We start from the raw sequence: 17,463 nt of genomic DNA, 5'->3' as shown, positions 1-17,463 counted from the left end.
GGCTTTTAAGGGCATGAGGCATGATTCCCTGGCGCATCCTCTTCTAAACGACAAAACGCCCCAACCCAACTGAGCACCGCTGGCCAGAGCCCACCACCAGTGGCTGAAGGACCTGCCACTTTTCTTCTCCTCCATCCTGAGGGATCGTACTCCGCCTCCCTCGGTCGTCAGTCTCGAGGCTCGAGCTATGAAGGCTAGCTCGCTCTTCTTGCTTTTCCCAACCCCTCTAATTGTTGTTCTTTCTTTGTATGGGCTTGTGCTCTTTCACGTGTATTGGGCCTCCTCTGTTCTTGGGCTTTGTACTTTGCCCCGGTATTTTGACGTGATTCTAACGTGGCATGGAAGACACTTGGTACAAACTAGATGGTTTTGACGTGGCAAGCTGTTAAATTTTTTGGCACAAACAAAAAATGGAAATTGATATATATATATATATATAAATGGTTGAGTGGTACTTAAAATTTCGTATGGTGTTAAAAGTGCTAAACATTTATATATAAAAAATAATAAAAAATTGGCAAAAAAAATCCCAATTATTAGCAATGATTATCTATAGTTGTTTATATATATAAGTTATCAACATTGATAATATATCAGCCACGACTAGTCAAAGTTGTTGTTGATAAATTATATTCATCCTCAAATCATATATCAACGACAACCTTTTATAATTGCAGTTACAATTTTCCTTCGTCGTTAATAAGATTCATATCAGCAACCACAAAAATATTAAACATACAATTAATTTATATTCACAAGAGATTAATTTGTAGTAAAAATTTAACTTGTATCTAACAAACAAGTCCAAACTTAACAAATAAAGCTAGACTTAAAGCCACTTTAGTTTTGGCAATGAATGAGCCAACATAAAACCTAACAAAAGGCCATCTTGAAGGAACTTTTAATTACGGACCATCTTTAAAAGCACAAATCATGTTAATTCAACCATATATTACAAAAACATTTTTAAGCCACCAAAAGGACAAAATGTTGGATATCAACTATGTAATTTGAGTTAAAAGTACGAAATTAAATTACTAAAAAAATTACGAAAATTAATATCAACTATTTGATATAAAAAAAAGTTACTATAAAATGACAAAAAGAACTTTACGTATCCATTATTATCATGATGCTTCTAAGTTCTAAAAACATTTTTTTTAAGCTATGTTACCAAAGATATATAACAAATTCAATGAGCTTTAGACGTGTAATTACCATATAGCTAAAGATTTTATTAGAACGTTTTGCCAAAGCTCTACACACAAAACTCTACAGGAAAAAATAAATAAATAAATAAATTTCTATTACCCATGACAATCTCAAACAGGCCGATAACACTCTAGCTATAGATGCTACAACAGTGTCACGAACTTCCCACATGCATTTTGAAAACTATTTGATAAAACCTACAAAATCAGGGAGGATATCAAAAGCAAAGTAGGGTTACAAAGTTCAGATGCCATCCATTACAAGTTACAACTAAAAACAAAGAACTCCAACAAACGATAAACAACAAATATTTCAAATCTATATGGCAAAAGGCCTAAGGAAACTCCAAAAAGTGAAACCCAGGACAATAAGTCCCACAACTGATGCAGTACCTCTCCAAAAATCACAAAAATACAAGCTTGTTAGGGTTGTCAAGATATGGTTCAAAGGGTAATCATAGTGCTTATTAAGCTCTTGGCCAAGATCATAGTAGCATGATTTATCTTCCACAATCTGATAGACGAGTTTGTTAATTAGAGTCGCCACTGTAGCGTTGCTACCAAGCCGGTTAATATGATCTTTTTATCGACAAGTAAATCCACATCTTTTTCAGTGTCGATAAGATCGATAGTCCAATAGCAAAATATAATTGCAAATGTAAGCATTAAATGGATAATGACACTGCCCCAAGGCCATGAGGTTTCGAAAAAGAAGGAAAGTAATCGAGGGAAAGCTCATGAAAAGTATTGGTAGAGTCGGTGAAGGGGAATGTATATAATTTCTGAAGAAGAAAAAAAAAGGAAGTTGATTCTCAAGCAATATCAAGTCATGTCGTATACCATTTGCCAGCCATGGTTTATTTGCTATGTAATCATTTTAATCATATTTATTCCTCCAAAAGAGCTCAATTATAAATATGGCATCCAATAGAATTATTTTCACGAAGTCTTTACTATTGAGTACTCTAAATTCTTCAGTGTTAAGAATATTATGTTAGGAATATTTATTTCCTTATGTATTCTAGGTCTACTAGGTTTACATTTCCTTAGTATATTAGGTTACTTGCCTATCACTCATTTTGTCTCTATAAAAAGAGGTCCCTGTAGTCCTTCATATTAATTTGTATCAATACAATGTAGTCCATTGCGTACTTCCGCTCCCCCAATTATTCTTCCGCTCTTCTATATCTCTCCATTATTCTAACATGGTATCAGAGCCACTCCTGTGGCCTTCAATAAATGTCTTTTCTGACGTTTTCCTTTTGACGAATTTTAGTCTCATTACCCTACATCAAGCGCTGCCAAAATTTCTGCTGCCCAGAGTCTCAAAATCATGCCAGCCTATAGATCCGGAGCTGCTCAATCTGTAGCCGCCAAGCGGTTTTCCGCTCAAAATCTCTTTCAAGCCTTCATCGCGGCCTCATTTGTAAAAATTTATCCGAGATTCATGCATACGAGACACAAATCTACATATCTGTGGAAGATCCGCCGCCATCGGCCCTTCGACGAGCCGCCATGCGCCTCTGCCAGTTTTTGCCCACACAAAAACTGGCGCGCAAGATGTTACTTTTGAAGGGGGTTATGAGCATGTTGTTAAAGCCATTTTCTTGAATAGTCATTTGTGGTGCAGATATGGCCAAGTTGTGGAGGATATAAACGACGTGCAAAAAGGTTTCCATGAATGGGATGTCAAACACACAAAGCGGGAAGCCAATTATGCAGCCCATGGATTGGCCAAATTCATAAGCGGTGGCGGAACAAACTTGAGAAGATTTGGATGAAGGAGATCCCAAATATTATTTATGATATTGTAACCTTAGAGTCTCGTGCTTTCTGTTTAGAGTTTTTACTCTAAATGTTTTCTATGGAATGAAATGAAGTCAACTTTCCAAAAAAAAAAAAAAATGTCTTTAATATTATTTGATTCTCTTATTTAATGCTATCAATTTTTTAAGCCTTATTTTGAAAATGGAATGTTGGAGAATTATGATACTAATGCTTTCTTATTTACCAAATTACCATACTAGGGGGCCTTAATTAAAGAATATCGACTATAATTATGCCATTAAATATATTTTTATGAAAAAATTCTTATTTATATTCATTACTTGGGGGCCTTAAGTGGCCGCCTAAGCTGCCTAAGGATGGAGCCGGCTCTGAGTGGTTTACTCGCCCATATAAAGAGAGCCAGCATAAGGAGCATTAAAAGCACAAGTAACAATAGCACGAGACAGTTATATACATATCCTTTCTATTGAGACATCTGAAGACAGCGTACAATAATTATTTTTGACGTGTGGACATAGGCCATAGGTCGAACCACCTTAATTTGTATATTTCTTCCTTGCTTTTTCCATCTTTATACTTTTTATATACTTTAACATGGTATCAAAGCCTTACGCAACGATTTTTCAAAACTCAATTTTTCTTCAACCATTTTTATTCATTTGCTCATTTTGCAATGGCTAAAACATCACCTAAACTGATTTCTTTCATTTGAGAGCAACGATTCACATGGGTCACTCAATGATCCTCATTATGTTCATCACTCGGATAGTCCAACAATGGTGCTTGTTGCAACTCTTATGTCTAGAGATAATTATGGCACTTGGATTCGTGCTCTCACTATGGCTTTATGTGCCAAAAACAAACTAGGTTTTGTGGATAGCACTTTGATAAAGCCAATTTCACCTAATGATCTTCCTCAATGATAAAAGATGCAACGATCTTGTCTATTCACATATTCTCAATTCTATTACAAGTGATATTTGTAGCAGTATTTTATATGCTGGCCAAACAATGGCCAATGTTCAAGTCCCTGCCATAATTGTCGTTGTTGGCTAGATGTTCATGTTTTGGCCATAGTAGCCAATGCTGGTCAGAGTTGCCGAAGTTCAAGTTTCAATCATAGCAGCCCATGTTCTAATATAGGCCATAGTAGCCAATTTTTCAGCCCTTTTGATGTTCAAGACCAAACCTAAAGACAACGTACAATAGATGTTTTAAATTAAATTAATGTATTAATTACACTCATAATTCTCATATGTTACATATTTATTATATAACTCTTATAATTCTCATAAGTTTTTTTTTTTTGAAAGGAAACAGTTTAGTCTCATTCATTCATAAACGAGCATAAAGCTCAAATAACACAAAGCAAAAGCTCTGAAGCATCCATAGCCGAAGCTATGAGGTTACAAGAGTCAAAGATGACGTATTACATTGCATACTCATACAAAATCCGCTAATTTATGACTACTTTTCAAATTAAATAGAAGATTTACGCCAAACAGGCTCAAACCAATGCAAAGGTAGTTCTTATTCCTCGATACTAAGGACAGATCGAGAACCCCAAGCCAAAAACTCATCATCCTCGACCCGAAAGCCAGGATAACGTTTACATTCACAACCCAAAGGTCTAGACGAAAGCAGCAAACCCGAAGGGCATCAAGCGGGCAAATCGAGCGAGAGAGACGACCAAGCATTATTACAAGCAAAAAAACAAAGCCGATTACAGGGAAACAAAACAAGACAGAAAATACACCACACGGAAAGCCAGACAAAATTACAGAAAAATAAACAACAAAAAAGCACACCAAGAGGGTGATAACAACCGGAAAGAAGAACCGATCACATGCTCACCAAAAACCAAAAACGGGAGGGGGAGTTGAAAGCTCATCGCGGTGGGGGCAAGAGAAAAGGCCCAGTAGAGGACGGCAGGGAGCATGTAGAGGAGATCGGCGACACACTCAAATGGAGGGGGAAGTTTGAGTGAAACCCCAAGATCATCACCCACAAAGTGTACCTACACAATCAGAAGAAACAACAAAAGCAAAAACAAAAATAAACAAACACGAACTCTAACAGAAAACAAGAAAATGAGAAAAAAAACAAGAGAAAACAAAGAAACAAGAAAACCAGAACGGAGACCACGTTGGGGAGGAAGGTTGCCAGGGGAAAATGGCTGGAATGCGAGGAAACAGCCGCAGCAAGTAACGATGAACCTAGATGGAGTCGGAGAGGACCGGCGGAAGGGCGAGCGACGACGTGGGTCCGGCAAGGAAAGTAGATCGGGCACAAAACGGCCAATCGAAAAGCCAAAAGCAAAAAAAGGGGATCAAATGAGTGGGAAAGGGCAGAGAGGAAGGAAAAGGAAAAAATCGCCCAAAGAGCTAGGGGCATCAGGTAAATAGGCTAGCTCATAAGAGAAAGAGGGCGATGAGAGGGGAGGGGGGAGGCAAAAGAGGGAGAGGGGAGGAGGGCCGGAGGGGAAGAACCTTTGTTCTCCCCCTTCGACTGCGCTCTTTGCTAGAGAAGAAACCCTAGCAGAGAAAGGGGAGAGGGAGGGGGGAAAACATCAAAACCATAATTCTCATAAGTTACATATTTATTATGTAACTCTTCTAATTCTCATAGGTTACGTATTAATTATGTACTTATTTTATTCTTGGCCTCATTCAATTATAAATAGGTCATTTTATTGTACAAGTTCAATGAAGTGAATGAAAGATGTAGCCAAGAAAAGGTTTTGATGTGTGGACATAGGCCATAGTCCGAACTACCTTAATCTATATCTTTCTTCCCTGCTTTTTCTCTTTATATTTTTTATATACTTTAACGGTTTTGTTATTATTATTTTCTTAATATATTAAAACAACAAGTTAAAATTTATATTATTTGTTGTGAATAGTACTTGAATTTATTTTATTATTTTTTAACAATGAATCCTACAATCAATCTATTAACAGACTCAACTGGATTAGTAAAAGAATTTTAAACACTTAAACATAATAAAGTGAAAGGAGGAAGAAAGAAACCTGCAAATTTTGCTTGCAAGAAATGCTTGAGAGCACCAGAACTCTTCCTCTTGATGCAAACACTTGGGCTTTCCCCCTCTCGCTTACACCTCTTTACTGCCAAAATTCAAAAACCAAACGAATTAATCACAGCCTTATCCTAAAAACAATTAAAAAAAAAAAAAAAAAAAAAAAGTCATTAGCCGCCTTTGCTGGCTCGTGTCACACGTGGGGACCTCAATCCAGCTAATTGGGTGAGTATGACACGAGGGTTGCAGGGGACCTCAATCCCCAAGAGCCTACCCTCAAAATCAATCTCTCCTCCGTCCAATTTCATATCCATCCTTTTGATTACTTTTGTTGGGCCATTTTAATATTAGAAGAAATAATTAGTCCAGGACGTACCCAATGCTCAATATTGAGCAGCACGCATACTAGAATCATTCCCTTTGTTTAGGCATACAACTTGTGGGACTTTGAAGATACATTGCACACTCTCCGAGCAAGGAAAGGATTTGAAGCATGGTAAGAAAAAGAAAAGCCATGAGAGATTGAAGCACAGATAGCTTTCCAAGCATTTATCTTTAGAGAATTCTATGTCAAGTAAGGATGTCTTTGACAAATCTGCTTCAAATTCCAATCCTGCTTCAAACAACTTTGTGGCTGTATACCTTAGATATTGTTTGGTAGGTTTTGGATTAGGTTTTAGGTCTGTGGGACAATAAAACATCCTCTGCAAATCAGTGAAATGGTTTACTTTCTTCACCATGGATATTCGGTTCTTGTCGGAGAAGAATAATTGACATGCAAGCTCAAGAAAGGGTGTAACTTCTTCTCCATTGAAGGCAAACTTACAGAGCTTTTTGAAAAACTTATAAGGAAGATGATTCTCAAGTAATATCAAGTCTTGCTTTATGATCTAGTACCAAATATTTTCATTTGTAAGTTTGTCACATTGTTTTAGGATCTATGGCATATTCTAATGGAGCTTGCTCATGAAATGGTGATGCATCACTTAAAAACCAATTTTTGAAAAGAAATTTTAGTAAATGTAGCATTTTCTTTTCCACAATTAGAATTTTATGATATGTACATTAGCACTATATCCTATGACATATCCTAATATCATTCTTCATGTGTTGTTAATTATATTATTATTTAAATGGTTAAATTTATAATTTTTTTTTATTAATTTAACATTATATTAGAGTAAAAGTCTTGAATATAAATATTGTTTCCTAACTATGTTTGTTTTGTTTGCATGCATCTCATAAATGAGACGAACATGACCTTTTGAATGATCTTTTCATGTGACAAGAGACCTTTCACATTTGTTTTCACTCCACAAAAAAAAATGTGAACCAAAAATTGTAAACCTTCCAAAATCGTGTGACTCTCACACTTAGCTATCTCCCAAAGAGATAAGATTAGACTAAACATCACATCATGCTACCTCTTTCTATTTACTCATGGAGAGTTATTTCAATGCAAGATTAAGAAATGTATTTTAGTCCATGTAACTTGAAGCTTTGACAAAATAGTAATTAATTATTTTTTAAGATAGACAAAAAAAAAAAGAAGTAATTTTTATTAAAAATATTGCAAAATCTGTTAATGTGTTATATCAACACCAATCAGAGTGGTCAAAGAGGGTGACCAAACCACCCCATGATCATAGGGGTGGTTCAATTATCCTCTCAATTTATTTATTTATTTGTCATTTAGGGGGGGCCAAACTACTCCCAAAGTATGGGGTTGTTTGGCCACCTCCATTTATCATATTAAATTATTAATGAATTTTATAAACTTTGATAGAGGCAAAATCTAATTTTTTTTATTATTATTATTATTATTATTTTCTACAAAGTGATTAATTACTTTTTAAACTTTGAGGAGCTATTTGTCAAAGCTTCAAATTATCCACCATGATCAAAAATGCATTTATACATAAGAAATAACATGAACTAGTTCCATCTCTCGTACAAGAACTGATGATGTTAAAGTCCATATGTGACTCTATATCTGCGCTTAATTAGAGCACTAGCAATACATGTCTAACGATTTTTTCTAAATCTAGAGAATTAAAATTATTTTTTTTTCTCTATTCAAATATATTATACAATAAATTTCTTTAGTCTTTCCATATATCAGTAAAATAATATATTTTCTTTATTCTAGAAACATCGTTTCTTTTCTCTCAATCTCTGATATCTGCATCCATGCATCTTAGATCCAGACTGAGGGAGGAAATTGGAGGGTCTGTAACCGAAGGAGAGCCGCACACATTTGAAAATGTTCCTTGAATCCCTTGTATGTGGGAAAGGAATTCAAGGAGCACTCCTATGTGTGAAAAAAATAATAATAATAAATAAATAAATTATTATTAACTTCCTCGATCGGGTTAAGAAATATATTTAATAGGGAACATGCCAATTTAAAGCTATTTCAATTTAAGGCAATTTAAGGCTTTCAAGCTATATATGGGAAAATTTTGAGCTTTGAACAAAGAATTCATAAATAGGAGGTAAATTATGGACCTACAATTTGATTGATAATATGTTAAATTACCACTTATTTCAAAAAAATTAATTGATAAAAATAATAAATTTTAAGTATTTAATTAATAGTTTAATAGGAAACACAAGAAGAATGAGATTAGGATATGTCATAGGATATATATAGTGCTGAAATACAGACTCCATGGATACAAACATTCAAATGAAAATATTATGCTAAAGCCTAAAACCTAAAACCTATTAAGACAAGAGCATATATATACAAGTTAAAAAAGGATTACAAAGTTGAGATACAAATCCATTAAAGCTAAAAGCAAATCACCCCAACAAACATTAAAGCACACATGTTTCAATTCATGAGAAAAGGCCTAAGGAAGTTCCCAAAAGCGATGCCTAAGACAAAAATTCCAGCAATAGTTGCAGTGCCTCTCCAAAAATCTTTAAAATACACACTTGTCAGGGATGCCACGAGACGGTTCCAAGAGTTTTCACAGTGGCCATTGAGCTGTTGATAGAGTTCGTGGTAACATGATTCACCTTCAACAATCTCATGGCCAAGTTTGTTGATCAGAGAAGTCACTTCTTTGCTGCTACCACGCCTGTTGACAATCACTTTTTTTTCGACGAGCAAACGCACATCATCTTGAGTGGTGATAAGATAATCCATCAGCAAAACATAATTGCAGATGTATGTGTCTGATGGATAATGACATTGCTCCAGGGCCATGAGATTTCGGAAAAGAGCTTCCGTTTCGTTGTCTATAACAAGTTGTGGGACTTTTAGGATAGATTGCACACTCTTTGAGCAACGAAGGGATTTCAAGCATGGTAAGCAAGAGAAGAGCCATGAGAGATTCAAGCATGGATAGGGTTCCAAGTAAAAGATTTCAAGGAGAAGAGAAAAGACAGAAAAATAATTCAAGGAGAAGAGAAAAGATAGAAAATCTGCACAAGAAAATTCCTCTTGTATTCGATGATAATTTTCTGAATGATACATCAGATTTTATAATATGTTTACAGTGTAACTAAAAAGGAAAACAATAGCTGTACAAATCAGACATCTATTACACACAATCGGCCATGATATTATGGGATTGTGTGTTTACATAATCTTCATCAAATCTTTCCTTGTGAATATGTCTGTCAGCAAAGGGAGATGATCTTCTTTCCTTTGCTGTATCATTGACTAATGATTCTACTGAATCACATGGATCCTTGGCTGCTGTTCCATGATTATTGGGTGCTCCATGATTCTTGCCATTGTGATGTTCCATAGTGCAAGCTAGTGAAGATGAGTTGTCTGCATGCTCAGTGAGACTGATTGGTTGACAGGGCAGCTTAGGTGGCTGAAGGGAGTCATGTAGTCTAACATCCCCCCGCAAGCTAATGGGTGGAGAGCACACTTTTAGCTTGTCTCGGAGAAGAAGGAACCGAGCAGTAGTGAGACCCTTAGTGAATATATCTGCAATCTGATCAAGGGTAGGCAAGTATCGAGTGGTGACATCCTTGTTGACCACTTTCTCACGAATGAAGTGATAGTCCACTTCAATATGTTTGGTGCGGGCGTGATACACTGGATTAGAGGCAAGTGCCAATGCACCAAGATTGTCACACCAGAGAGTGGGAGAGCAATGGAGAAAAATCTGCAGTTCTTGAAGGAGCATTCTCAGCCAGCAGAGTTCGGCTGTAGCAAATGCTAGGGCCCTGTATTCAGCCTCAGTGCTGGATTTAGAGACAACTGGTTGCTTCTTAGCACACCAGCTGATTAAGCAAGGTCCAAGGAAAATGGCATAACCAGTAGTAGACCTTCTGTCATCAGGATTGCCTGCCCAGTCCGAATCACTATAGGCATGTAGTTGAAGGGAGCCTTTGGTAAGGTGTAATCCATGATTGATGGAGCCCTTGAGGTATCGAAGAACTCTCTTTGCTGCTGTCCAGTGGGTAGTAGTGGGAGAATGCATGAATTGGCAGAGTTGGTTAACAGCAAAAGAGATGTCTGGCCGGGTGAGGGTACAGTACTGCAGTGCTCCTACTAGGTGTCTGTACTCTGAGGCATTGGGAAGAGGATCACCATCTTGCTGAGAAAGCTGGGAACCTGCTGGGAGTGGTGTCTTGGCAGGCTTGGCTCCTGTCATATGAACACGGTCTAGAAGTTCAGAGACATACTTTGTCTGAGATAGGTGAAGTCCTCCTGCCAGTGGCTGCAAATGAATGCCCAAGAAGTAATGAAGAGAGCCAAGATCTTTCATGGCAAAAGATTGCTTTAGGCAGGAAACCAAGTGAGTGATAGCAGGCAAAGAATTCCCAGTGACAATGATGTCATCGACATAAATGAGGAGAAAAAGGTGTATTGTGGGGGTACGGAGAGTAAATAGAGAGTAGTCCACCTTGGATTCTGTAAAACCAAGAGCAACCAAAGTAGCTGCCAGTTTAGTAAACCAGGCCCTGGGCGCCTTCTTGAGGCCATAGATGGATTTCTGAAGTTTGCAGACATGATGAGGGAATTTGCTGTCAACAAAGCCTTGTGGTTGTTCCATAAAAACCTCTTCCTGTAAAGTGCCATGGAGAAAGGCATTTGAGACATCTAGTTGTCTGGTTGGCCATTGAAAGTGGACTACCAAAGCAAGGATAGCTCGTATGGTGGTGGATTTAACCACAGGGCTGAAAGTTTCATAGTAGTCGATGCCATCCTGTTGTTGAAAACCCTTAGCTACAAGTCGAGCCTTAAATCTGTCAAGAGTGCCATCAGCCTTCTGTTTCACTTTAAAAACCCATTTGTTAGTGATAACATTATGATGAGATGGTCTAGGGCAGAGGAGCCAGGTTTGGTTGGCTTGAAGGGCTTGGAATTCTTCCTTCATGGCTTGCTGCCAGTGAGGAGATTTTACTGCTTGGGAAAATCGAGTAGGGGCAGGAGGTAGGTTGGAGAGTTTGACATGGGAGTGAAAGGCCAGGAGTGGATGTTTGGTGGAGAAGAAGAGCTTGTAGTTGGGAAATGATTTGGGCTTGCGAGTTCCATCCTGAAGCCTAGTAGTCATGGGATGATGATAGATAGGACTAGATACAAGGCTAGGAGGAGAAGGAGCAGGATCTGTGGTAGTGTTTGCAGTACCTGCAGAGATTGGGGATGGTGCAATGTTTGTATCGGCTGGAGGGACTGGATTATCAGTAGGGGTGGGTGAAAGGGGTTCATCAGTGCTGAAACTAGTGTTAGAGGGCAAGTCATTAGGCATATCTGCAGTAGCAAAATCAGAGGACATGGGATCGATGGTAGATGTTGGGGTGTCAATAGGAGATGATGGAATGGCATGAGGAGCAGAAATAGAATGTATCAATGCTGGTGCAGGAGGACATACCTTGGGTGAAGCAGAATCATTTGCAGAGGTCAGTGAAGTGGACATCCAATCCTTTGCTGGGAAGGAATTTTCATCAAAAACAGCATTTCTGGTGATGATGGTCTTTTTGGACAAGGGTTCATAACACCTGTAGCCTCTGTAATTGGAGCAATAACCAAGAAAGATACATTTTTTTGATCGATACATCAGCTTGTGAGAATTGTAAGGTCTGAGAAGAGGATAGCAGGCACAACCAAAGATTCTAAGGAGAGAATAGTTAGGCTGTTTGTGAAGTAATTTGAAATATGGAGAGTGGTTTTTCAAGACAGTTGTAGGAAGTCTATTGATTAGATAGACTGCAGTGTTAAAGGCATCAACCCAATACGTTAGAGGAAGATAGGATTGAGCTAAGAGAGCTAAACCAGTATCCACAATGTGCCTATGTTTTCTCTCGGCAAGGCCATTCTGTTGAGGAGTGTGAGGGCATGAAATTCTGTGAAGGATACCATTAGAAGTCAAAAAGTGTTTAAATTGATTGGAAGTGAATTCCCCTCCTCCATCAGATTGGAAAGCCTTTATTTTCTTAGACAAGAGGTTCTCAACTAGGCTCTTGAATTTGACAAAGCATGCAAATGTGTCTGATTTATTTTGCATTGGATAAATCCAAGAGAACCTTGAGTAATTATCAATGAAAATCACATAATACCGGCATCCAGTGAGAGAAGGAATTGGAGAACTCCATAAATCAGAATGTATTATTTCTAATGGTTGAGTAGTTACATTGTTAGACTCAAAAAAAGGAAGACACTTGGACTTTGCTACTTGACAAGGTTCACACAAATTTTCATTTGTAATGGAACCAAGTACAGGTAGGTTTACAAGATGCTTGATTTTATTTAAAATAGGAGGTGCAGGGTGCCCTAACCGACTATGCCAGACTTTGGAGGAGGCTGTGACTCCAAGGAAAGCTGTAGGCTGTCTTATTTTGTTGGATGACTTGGACAGGAAGATTGGATAGAGTCCATCTCTACTTGGCCCTTGCAAAAGAGTCTGCCCCGTGATGTTGTCCTTCACAAAAAAATGAGAATCAGTAAGAATGAACCAGCACTTGTTGTCTACACAGAATTTCTGAATGGACAACAAGTTAGCTGCAGCAGTTGGACAATGTAAAATGTGGTTTAGTTTGAAAGGTTGATGGAAAGGATATTTAGAGTTATACAAGACAGAGGCACCTATGTTGGATATGGACAAACCTGTTCCATTACCTACAGCCACCTCATCATCACCTTTAAATGGTTCTTGAAGTGTTAGATTGTCGAGGGCAGCCGTGACATGATTGTTTGCTCCACTATCAGCATACCAAAGGTCCTCAACATTCTGTTCCATAGTAGAGGGATGTGATCGTGCCACCATTGCAGCAAATTGTGAAGGTGGATTCTTCCCTTGATAAGAATAATCCATCCTATGATAACAATCTAATGCTAGGTGTCCAGGTTTACCACAGATTTGACATGATGGTTTGTGAGGGAATGAGGTGGGAGGTGCACCAAGAACAGACTTTTGTGAAAAGTGATTACCTCCAGGTCTTCTAAGGTTGGACTGAGAGGTGCTCCTTTGATAGCTTCTGTACTGGTTAGGCTGATAGGTATTCCTTGGTTGATAGGAATTCTTTGAGTAGCTCACTCCTTTTCCTTTGTGGTAATTGTCACTGGAGGGCCTTGGTTTTTGAGAATAAAGGGCAAAGTTGCCTGATTCAGTGAGTGGTTGCTGCTGTGGTAGATGATTGTTGAGTAGAATCTCGTGGTTGAGCAATTCACATTGGAACTCTTCAAAAGTCATGGAGGATGTGCGGGTGGTGAAATTGAATAAAGTGATGAAAGTGGTGTAAGAAGAGTTCAAACCTCCAAGGACATAGGATATAAGATCATCATCTTCTATAGGCTGCCCTGCTGCAGCCAAGAGGGCTGAACACGATTTGGTTTCATTGAGAAACTCTAAACAGGTTTTGGAACCTTGATTGAGGGTTTGTAGCTGTCTTTTTAGATAAGAGATTCTGGCCTTTGACTGAGATGCATATCGTGTGGCCAGAGTAGTCCAAACTTGTTTGGCTGTCTTTAATCCATAGAGAGAAGAGAGCATACGGTCTGACATAGTTGTGTTGAACCAACTAAGGATGCATTGATCCTTTCTGTGCCAGATTGAGTAATCTGGATTCACCATTGTGGTGAGGTTTCCAGTTTCATCAGTGAGATGTTTGGGAGGACATGGCTCACTGCCATCAACGAACCCCATCAATTCATGGGTGTTCAGAATTGGAGTGAAGTGAGACACCCAGTTTAGGTAGTCTGCAGGGCCATCAAGCTTGGTAGAGATCTGTTGAGAGATGCTAGGCAGGGTGAATGTTGTAGTGACAGGTGCAGGGGATGAAGATGTGTTGGTGTTAGGTGCATGTTAGAAATGGGTTTTGGGCCTAACTCAACTCAAAAGCTAGCTCAAGAGTTGAGGTTTCCCCTCACCTTATAAATGGACAATCTCCTTAATACCCAGGCAATGTGGGACTTCCAACACGCCCCCTCACATGTGGCGGGAGGACATCCAAGCCAACATGTGCGACAATGGGTGACGGTGGGCCACAGCCAATTAATTGGGTTAGGCTTTGATACCATAAAAGATTTCAAGGAGAAGAGAAAAGACAGAAAAATAATTCAAGGAGAAGAGAAAAGATAGAAAATCTGCACAAGAAAATTCCTCTTGTATTCGATGATAATTTTCTGAATGATACATCAGATTTTATAATATGTTTACAGTGTAACTAAAAAGGAAAACAATAGCTGTACAAATCAGACATCTATTACACACAATCGGCCATGATATTATGGGATTGTGTGTTTACATAATCTTCATCAAATCTTTCCTTGTGAATATGTCTGTCAGCAAAGGGAGATGATCTTCTTTCCTTTGCTGTATCATTGACTAATGATTCTACTGAATCACATGGATCCTTGGCTGCTGTTCCATGATTATTGGGTGCTCCATGATTCTTGCCATTGTGATGTTCCATAGTGCAAGCTAGTGAAGATGAGTTGTCTGCATGCTCAGTGAGACTGATTGGTTGACAGGGCAGCTTAGGTGGCTGAAGGGAGTCATGTAGTCTAACACCAAGCGCTCACCCTTTTCAAATTCTATGTCAAGTAACGATTTCTTAGAGGTATCTATGTCAACTAATGCTTCGAATTCCAATCCTGTCTCGTACAGCTTTGTGGCGGTATATATTAGATGTTTGTGTTGGCTGGATTTTCCAGCAAGACGCACATTAGTTTGTAACAGTTTGGTAGGTTTGGTAGGTTTGGGATAAGGTTGTAGGAACGTAGGAGAGTGAAAAATTCGTTGCAAATCAGTGAAATTCTTTACTTCTTTATCCATGGGTATTTGGTGCTTACCGGAGAAGAAGAACTCACAGGCAAGCTTAAGAAAGGAAGTAGCTTCTTCTCCATCAAAGGCATCTTTATAGAACTTTTGAAGAAACCTAAACGGAAGCTGATTCTCCAATAATATCAAGTCTTGCTTTATGTGTGATTCAATCCACGCATTACTTAATATATAATCTAGTTTTTCATATTTTTCGCGTTCAAAATTCCTCAGGAAGAGCTCAATGATAAAGATGGCATCCAATAAAGTCTTTGAAACAAACTCTTTACTGTTACTTACGAGTTCAAAGGTCTCTGAATAGCTTCGGTAGATTTTTTCTTTTTCGCTTTCAATTATGCTTTCAAGATCCTTCTTGCTCTTCCTGGTCCTTAAACAGTACTTTTTCAAATATATATGTTTTTGCATTTTCACACTCAACAATTCTACAAGGCCGTGATGAAATGGGCCGATTGAAACTAACTTAGGAGTGTAGGCATCTTCTTTTACCTTACGAAGTTTCTCGGGAACCTTGTAGATGCAGCAGTCAGACCATACCTCAGATACCTCGCATGGAATGTCAATCAACACCGACTCCTCGTATGTTTCTTTTCCTAGTGAGAAAGCAACAATAACAATCATTAATTAATGTTTTACTATTTGAAGTTTTCAGACAAACGCAGGATATATATATACCAACATCCTGAAGTCAATTATATCAATCAATTATATCATGATCTAAGCCTTCATTTCTTTGTTTAAAGTCATCAATTGGATGTGAGCTTGAACTGAAAACATAAATTTGTAAATTTAAAATCCAGTGTATGAATATATAAACTCAACCATATCATTAAAGGAACTTTTAACACATCTTATGAAGAAGTACAAAATTAAACCTGCAAATATCGCTGGCAAGAAAGGCACATGTAATGCATTTGAGAGCTCCATATATAATTTGTTATTGATAATATGTCCTCTATCTCCTCTGATCCTCTTGCACCTATATATATTATCACATAATGTACTTTGTGGTCTTTTCCTGTCACCGTGACAAACAATGATCATAGTCGGTTGTGACTGTCACATTAGTATTATTTGATAGTTGTCTTTTATTTTTTATTCTCATAATAAAAACATTAATAAACAATTTAAGCACAATATTTGGTTGTGATGTCATTGTAAGGTCTCATACAAATACATGATGTTTTCACAAAATGAATGGTTCAAGATATCCCTTACCACTAAGTCTCTAGCTAATTTGTTATTTAATTAATTTCCGTCTGAAAAAAAAAAAAAAAAAAAACTTTTTTTTTTTCGATTGATCTTTTCATGTGACCTTTCACATTTATTTTCATTCCAAAAAATAAATGTGAACCAAAAATTGTAAACCTTCACAAATCGTGTCAGTCTCACAATTAGTTATCTCCCAAAGAGATAAGATCAAGACTAAACATCACATCCATGCATGCTACATGTTTCTATTCACTCATGGAGAGTTATTTCAAAGCCATAATAAGAAATGCATTTTTACCGAGTTTGAAGTTTTGACGAATAACTCTCTAAATTTTAAAAAGTGATTAATTACTTTTTGAGATAAGCAAAAAAAATAATAATTTTTGTTAGAAAAATTGATAGAATCTGTTAATAATGTACCTCATCAACATGAATTAGGGCGGTCAAAGGGTGTGGCCAAACTACCCCAAAGCCATTAGGGGTAGTTCGGCAACCTTTTCAATTTATTTATTTATTTATTTGCCGCTCAAAGGTGGCTGAGCCACCCCTAGATATGCGCAAAAGGGGTGGTTGAACAACCCCCAAAGTCATGGGGTAGTTCGGCCACCTCCATTTATCACATTAATTATGAATTCTATAAACTTTTCTAACGGTATCAACTAATTTATTATTTCTTTTTTTTTTTTTAATAAAGCGTGATTAATTACTTTTTAAAACTCGATAAGCTATTTAACTAAGAATCGGAGAGGAGAAAGAGAGGCATGATGGGGAGAGGGGCTGCTTCGAGAGGAAGAAGAAGAAGAGAAAGGGAGACGTGAGGAGAGAGAAGAGTGAGCATGCTTTTTTGTTAGGATTATAATAATTCATTGGGTAGATAAGCTACCCAATAGTTCTGGAAAACTACTGGAGTTGCTTTTTTTGTTAAAAAAAAAAAAAAAAAAAAAAAAAAAAAAAAAAAAGATTTTTC

General features: G+C 37.6%; 2 protein-coding genes across 2 annotated transcripts in view; one reads left to right on the top strand and one right to left on the bottom strand.

The window, feature by feature from the left end:
• The window catches only part of LOC132166643 (uncharacterized), a 74,322-nt gene that overhangs the window by 6,598 nt on the left and 50,261 nt on the right, over positions 1 to 17,463 (top strand). The gene's annotated exons all lie outside the window — the stretch shown is intronic.
• Positions 8,658 to 15,920, bottom strand: LOC132166286 (UPF0481 protein At3g47200-like). Its single transcript, XM_088511820.1, has 4 exons — positions 15,029 to 15,920; positions 10,690 to 10,694; positions 10,094 to 10,096; positions 8,658 to 9,400 (listed from the first exon to the last, which is right to left on the bottom strand). The coding sequence occupies exons 1-4, from the start codon at positions 15,903 to 15,905 to the stop codon at positions 8,873 to 8,875; spliced, it is 1,413 nt and encodes a 470-aa protein (XP_088367946.1). The 5' UTR covers positions 15,906 to 15,920; the 3' UTR covers positions 8,658 to 8,872.

This window comes from Corylus avellana, chromosome 11, assembly GCF_965113065.1.
Source record: "Corylus avellana chromosome 11, dhCorAvel1.hap1.2, whole genome shotgun sequence".
NCBI classification, from domain to species: Eukaryota; Viridiplantae; Streptophyta; class Magnoliopsida; order Fagales; family Betulaceae; genus Corylus; species Corylus avellana.
The sequence above is the reverse complement of the archived record's forward strand: the minus strand, read 5'-3'. Positions and strand labels throughout refer to the sequence as shown.